We start from the raw sequence: 7,245 nt of genomic DNA on the forward strand, positions 1-7,245 counted from the left end.
ATAACAAAAGAACCTAACAACAGCAGCAATAATAAAAATGTGATAATTCACAGAAGTTGCATTAAGTACACATTCAGTCCATTGAGAAAAAAAAGGTATTGAATGCGGAAATTTTGAATTTTTAAAATGCGTTCTGAATAGATGAGATGTGAATTAACCTTCAACAATGTTAATTATGTCTCAGTGTATTTTGAGTATAATGATCACTTGTATGCTATTTTATAGTTATTCTTTTTTTAATTTTTTGTTCTGTTTTAAATTGAAATTCTTTGCTTTTTTATATTTTATATTTATAAAATTAATATGTTCTTTATTTCTTTTATTGAATTTTTCTAGAATGAAGGTCCCCGTCATGTTTCAGCCTTAGATTCTCATCAGTTTCCGGATAATGAAGAGCCAAATATATTGGGACATGGTTCACCAGCTGCTGATTTGTTAACACAAAATAATAACTGTTGTTCCAAAGCTAATGACTGTGATGATGCTGACAAATATAATAAATATAAATTGTTGCTTAATTTTGAAGATGTAAGTAAATGATAATGGAAAGAAATAGTCTAGTTTAAAGATTAAACTAGACTAAAGGACTGAATTTCGCTGAATCCAGCCTTAGAAATTCTCAGTCACAGCTGGGATGTAAGATATCATGTCTTGAAGTTTAAACAAACGCCATTTTTGGGACGTTACAACTGCTCGAAGAAAACTTTATTTATAAAATTTTAGAACACGATATCTAAAATCCTAGATCTGATTCATATTCCTTTTAAAACTTCTATCTCGGTCTCAGGGTTTCGACTTTCTTTCGATTTCCTTTTTAAGAATTTTAAGAAATTGAAGATCGGTACCTATTTGAATCATGTGGGGTAAGGTGATCAAGTAAAATTGATTATAATATTTTTGGGATGATGGCATTCGATTTCGAAAATGAAATGTTTGTTTTTGTAACAGTTTGACTATGGTCGATTATATGGTTGTAGGTGAGTTTTTTGAGTTTTTATTATATTTCGTGAAGATCATTTAAGACTTTATTTAAGACTTATATAAGACTTTCATATTCAATTATGATTTATAACAAATTTTTCAAAACATTCATTCCTTTTATTTCAAATTAAAATCATTATACTTTTCTTATAGTTAAGATCATTAAGACAATTGATTTTATTGCAAAATTTTATTCATTTGACATTTGTTTGACACTTAGCCCAAAAAAAACTGCACACATTTAAACTCATAGACCATGTGCTGTGCGTTCAATATTTTCAATTAAATATTTTGATTTTTTCAAAATTTTTAACATAAATCAAATGAATACGCAGTACTATTCAGTATGTGATCTTCACCCAAATTTAAATAAGTAACGAACCAAAAATAATTTAAATGTCAATTTTAGCAAGTTCATGCCAAATTTTAGTAAATAAATAAAATTCATTAACATTATATTTGATTTTTTGTGCAAATAACTAATTGTGAACTTCTTCTTCCCAGCGTATTGTAATTTTAATAAAATATACAAAAAATCAAAATAAATATTTTTTTAAACTACATATTAATTTCTAACTAAGTTTATATTCATGTAAAAAAATGCCCGCCAAAAGAAACGTGAAATAATTTATAAATTGATTTTGTATTTTTGTGTCTTTTGCACATTTTAACTAAATCAAGGTTAAAATTATTAACAACAAACCAGACAGACAGACATACATACAGCCAACAGAGTAAAAAGAGATCTTTTTGGTTGCTGTCCAAATGTAATATTTGCTTTTTCAAACGAATAAAAGCTTGTGAAATTAACAAATAAAAAACAATTTTTATTTAATTAATTAATTATTTTTCTATTGTTGTTGAGTGTTTTTTTGTTTGAATTTCTTTGCAAACGTAGCAGCCTATTTGTTTATACCTATTTGATCAATGGACTTTTCGTGTGAAATGTGGTTTTTTTAACAATTTTTTATTTGTTTATTTTGTATTTAGTAATTTGTTATTGTTTCATTATATATTTTTCTTCAGACTAGCTTACAAAATATTTATTAGTTAGTCTATTATTTTTTTTAAAAGAGCATTAATTATTTATTAACACAATTAAACAAATGAATTTTAAAATGATTTCCCGTATTAAATTTTCATGGAATGGTATTTATATCCTACCCCAGCTAGTATTTTTTGAACATTTTTGATTACATTCGAGTTATGTATGACTCTTTTGCACGATTAAAATGATCACATATCTCAATATCTGATCTTAAATGATACATTTAACGTGGGAAAATAGTTCCCTACCCGCTCGCTACTCTTCTAAAAGAGTCGTTTTTGAGACATACTCTCATCAGTTCCGATTCACTTTTGTACATAATTTTTAAGGAAACGTATTTAAATCCTATCCCAGCTAGCATTTTTGGAAATATTTGATCACATTCGAACTATTAACGACTCTTCACGATTAAAATTATCACAAATGACCTCATTTCGTCATGAGAAAATGGTACCATACTAAACCCACACTCATCAGTTCCAACACACTTTTGTATGTATTTTGAGTCGAAATACTGGTAAAGAAGAGCCATCTTCTTTAAGCCATTTTTAAGTGTAATTGTTAATGTTCCGTTACAAATAAAAATAATTACACCTTTCAAACTATTTTAGATCTTCAAACTGCACAAAATAATTTTAAAAACTATCATATTTCAAACATCAGGATGATGAATTTATGATTGATATACCTTTTGTTATATCAGGATTATTTTCGAATAATTTTTTAACGCAAAACTTACTGATCACTTTTATGTCATCAAAAGAAGTCAAAAAAGACTCAGTTTACTGACAAATCATCCATCTTCCAAATGCTAGCTGGGATGTCACTATGATGGGAAGGACACTGTTTTCTACTTCCAATTTAAAGTATATAGATTGACTCGGAATCACTGAGTCGATCAGGCCATGTTTTTGCGTTTTTCTATCCTTTCGACTGGCAGCCCAAGGTACATGATGTAATTTTGAAGATATATCAATGGAGTTTTGATTATGATTAAAATCGGTCCATAATTTCACTTAGCCCCCTCTAAAACCGGTATCCCATAATACGGAGCTGATAAATAGTTAAATATATTTGTATCTCTAAAAACAATCGGTACAACTAAGTTTTATGCAAACTTGAATGATTCTGTAGATTTTCGTAATGAGCAAGCAGTCCTTATTTTATTCTAGTCCCAATAGAAAGTACACCTTGATTACATAAAGGCAGATAATAAGCAATAGTATCGTTAAAAATTAGCCGCCAAATGTTGAAAGCATAAACAATTATTTGTTGTGTCAAACGATTTTGCAATCGTTAAGTAATCTTTTATTAAAATAAATTATAAATTTATTATATATTTATTTAGACAGTTATGGACCGAAGCCTACAGAACGTAAAAAAGTCATTAATTTAAGCAAAATATATAGAGTCGAAGAAGAAACTCCGTTTTGATAAATTCTTAATGTGGCGAAATCGGGAACATTTGGACCCGCTATTATCAAAAAACTAAAGTAAGGACGGTAAAAAATTTAAAAGTTTAATTTTCAAATGCGAATATCTCCTAAACTATAAGAGATAATATACTGCTACATATATAGTGCTCGATGAGGAGATTCTATATACGATTTTTTTTAAATCGGAACTCAAATGAAGAAATAGGATTGTTTTAAAAATAAACTCGACAACACCTCCTCTTTGTGCATACCAAATTTTATTAAAATCGGTGGAACATTTCATTCTCATTTTATATTGGAAGCAATAACAATTTTTCAAATTTATTTGTTGTTTTCAATATAAAACTGGAAAATACTTTTTCGTTCGCATTTAGTGGAACAGGCCCTTAAATTTACCCTGTAACCGTAAGACACCAAATAATTCACAAATCTTGGCCGGGAATGTGCAAGCCGACTTGATATGCCAATTCATTAATTTGTAGAAAATACGAAGAAGAAACTCCGTTTTGATAAATTCACCCTATTCGTCAGATGCTTTGTAATGTATATTAATGTTGTTTTAGATCCAGCCTGTAACCCTGATATGTAAATAATTCATAGAGTTTACACCCAAATAATTCAAAAATTTTAGCACTCTTGATAGACGGGAATACTCAAGCCGACTGGCATGTCAACCTTGTTGCCATCAATTTCGAAAAATTTCGACTATTGTGGGTGATAAGTTGTCTAGACAGATCTGATCAGAATCATACTTGCATTGTCTGTGGTTTACGAAAAATTATGGACTTAGGGCGGGTTACTGATAGAGATAATCTTCATTCTTTGGTTAAACCGGGTTTAATTTATGTTTCGTGTTTTTCAGTTATCAGTAAAGTTACTTATTATCTTAGTTTAACTGAGCGTAATTGATCAATTAAACTCAAGTTATAAGAGAGAAAACATAATTAACAAAAAGAATAAAACAATGATTTCGGAAGAACAAAAATTTAATATTTTAAGTAAATTGCAATTTTCTGATTTGTTTTGTTTTATTTATTATTGTTTTAAAACAATAAATGTTTAATTCACATTTTTCCAAAATTTTCCATTTTACAAAAGTATTGCTTGTAAAAAACAGCTGTTCATTGTTTATGTTTTTGAGTGAAAAGTTGGCAATGCTGACAAAGTTAACTAAACTTAAATCTAAAACTAAAAAAACACAAACATCGGTTAAAGTCCGCCTAAATTTGTTTCGAGTTTAATCTAACAGCAAGTTAAGCCTAGTTTAACTGAGTAGTAAGAAATCCGCCCTTAGCTGTTTGAAATTTGGTAGAGAAGCTTAGGTTCTTATAAAACTTATTCATGTAGTAATGTGAAGCGATCTTAAATCAGAGCTTGTTTCAAAATTGTATTCCATGGGTTCTAACGAAATCATAAAGTAATATTTAAAACTAAAAAAATCTTACGAATTTAAAATTTCAGACCTACAGCTATTTTCACTTAAACTACATCTTCTCTAAGGAAGTTTATCTAATAAGTTGATAGATTTCTTAAATTCCTCTTAAATTCTGCAACATAGAAACTCTATTATGCACTTGCTAAATGAACTTAAATCTATTTTTATTTAAACATTTAATTGATATAAACTGATTGATTAATCACAATATATTTGGCTGCCAAATTATTTTGTTTTTTTTTTTATAAAGAGTTCAATAATCTTGGCCCCTGGTTACACATAGGTTAGACCTGAAAACATTAAATAAAAAAATAAATAATTACGATTATATAAATAAAAACAAATAAAAAACAAATTCTATTTACATATTCCCAAATATTTTTTGATTAAATTGTTTACGTATGTTGAACAGCCCAACAACAATTAATTTTAAACAATTAAAATTTATAAACAAAAAAATGCTATTATTTGATTTGGCGGAAAATTTTTAAACTCAAGTTTTAAAAACATTTTCCATTGTTTAAAAAAATAATGTTTTTTAACTGATTAATTAAACAAAAACATTTAATTTAAATCAAATTGTTTTAATTTATTTATAGGCACCGGATCATTTAAAATTTAATCCCTATATTAGAGGTGGTTATAGAACATTCCTGTCCACAAAATTGTGTCTACAGAGTGTATTTTGGTGGACCAATGAAACTGTGAGTAAAATATTACTTTCCATCTTAAAGATTAAAGAAAATAATTTTGAATGTTTTATAATTACAGATCAATATTTGGACTCACTTGTGCGGCTGTCTTATGTTTATCGGTTTGACTATATTTGATTTTCAATTTTTAAAAGTTCATGCCGAATTAGAAGATCAGATACTGGTGGTGTGTCTGTTGATTTGTTTCTGCTTGTGTATGCTTTTATCATCGATTTATCATATATTCTCTTGTAAATCAGAGGAACATTATGAGTTATTCTTATCGGTGGACTATTTGGGTATATCCTTGTCTTTGGTGGCCATTTACATTAGCAGCATGTATTACGCCTTTTGGTGTTTTAATGTAAGTTCTTTAGAGAATTAATAAAATTATAGTTTGAAAATGTTAACGTTTATCATTCATTATCCTTTATAGAATCTTAGAATAATTTACTCTGTGATCGCCTTAGGCATGTTTGGTTTAGCCATGACTGTACAAATTCCAAAACTAAATGTTTCTCTTAATGGTAAAATAGCTGTGCTATTGGCCTGGGCAGCATATGGTGTGATACCCTTGGGACATTGGACTGTGAAAATGGGTGGCTTAGAAAATGAATTAGTTAGAGTAAGTTGGAATTACATTTTTGACATTCAATGTTTAATATTTTTATTTATAATTGCAGTTAATGGTACCCCGTGTTATAACCATGTATGGCTTGTGCGCCATTGCCTTTGTGATATATGCAGCCAAGATTCCAGAACGTTGGTTGACCGGCAAAGTTGATTACTTTGGACATTCACACAACTGGTGGCATCTATTCATTTTGGCTGCCTTCTATCATTGGCACAATACCGGCATGGTCTATGCTGAATATCGTTTAAATAATGGCTGCAATGGACCCTTATTGACGTAAACCCTCCCATACTTCATTACCCAGCACCGCAAACACACATCGGACAAATTGTTCATTTATCAATCATGTCATTTCCATCATTAATTTAGAATATACCAAAATCTTCTTAATATTATTATAATAATTATTAAATATTATTTGTTAAATCAAGTGTATAATTATTTTTTCAAGAAGTATAGATAAAATATTTGTTAATACAAAAAGTCCATTATTAATTATAGATTAAAACAAATCTCTTCCTTTTCTAGATTTTTAAATAAGTTTAATTAATTGAGTTAATAGAATCCAAACAATTTCTATCACTGCTGTTGTAATAATCAGAGAGGATGGTTCTATAGAATATAATTTAATTTTTTCTTAATTGTAGTTTAAAAAAACCTGAATATAGAATTACGATTTATTTCAATGTTATTAAATTTATAAGTAAAAGATTATAACGATTTTGTTGATATTTTATTTTTTTATTATTGAAAAATGCTTTATTATTGAATAGAATATGAGTTTAAATAAATAATCGAGACTTTTTGAAACAGAATTACGTAAATAAATATGCTTTAATTGGAATTTTTGTCGGTAATTCTGAATTTTCTAATCAGTGTTCCTTTTGGATGTAATATCCCCAAGATATTTGGATCAAATTTCGTCGAAACCCTCACAATAATAAAAAAATTTACCATCGTTTTACTGTCTTCTCCGTATGCTTTATATTCGTTTGGATTCGTTCTTGCAATTTTATATT

The 7,245-nt window shown here is 28.1% G+C and overlaps 1 protein-coding gene across 4 annotated transcripts in view; it reads left to right on the forward strand.

Annotated features, from left to right (window-relative positions):
• LOC111687511 (progestin and adipoQ receptor family member 3) overlaps positions 1–7,041 on the forward strand; it is a 32,843-nt gene extending 25,802 nt beyond the window's left edge. For all 4 annotated transcript variants that reach the window (XM_046950691.1, XM_046950692.1, XM_046950693.1 and 1 more), the window contains 5 exons: positions 337–528; positions 5,500–5,604; positions 5,672–5,956; positions 6,029–6,217; positions 6,276–7,041. In XM_046950691.1, coding sequence (XP_046806647.1) covers positions 337–528; positions 5,500–5,604; positions 5,672–5,956; positions 6,029–6,217; positions 6,276–6,506 — 1,002 coding nt within the window. In that variant the 3' untranslated portion in view covers positions 6,507–7,041. The remainder of the gene's footprint in view (positions 1–336; positions 529–5,499; positions 5,605–5,671; positions 5,957–6,028; positions 6,218–6,275) is intronic.
• The last annotated feature ends 204 nt before the right edge of the window (positions 7,042–7,245 follow it).

This window comes from Lucilia cuprina, chromosome 4, assembly GCF_022045245.1.
Source record: "Lucilia cuprina isolate Lc7/37 chromosome 4, ASM2204524v1, whole genome shotgun sequence".
Classification (NCBI taxonomy): domain Eukaryota; kingdom Metazoa; phylum Arthropoda; class Insecta; order Diptera; family Calliphoridae; genus Lucilia; species Lucilia cuprina.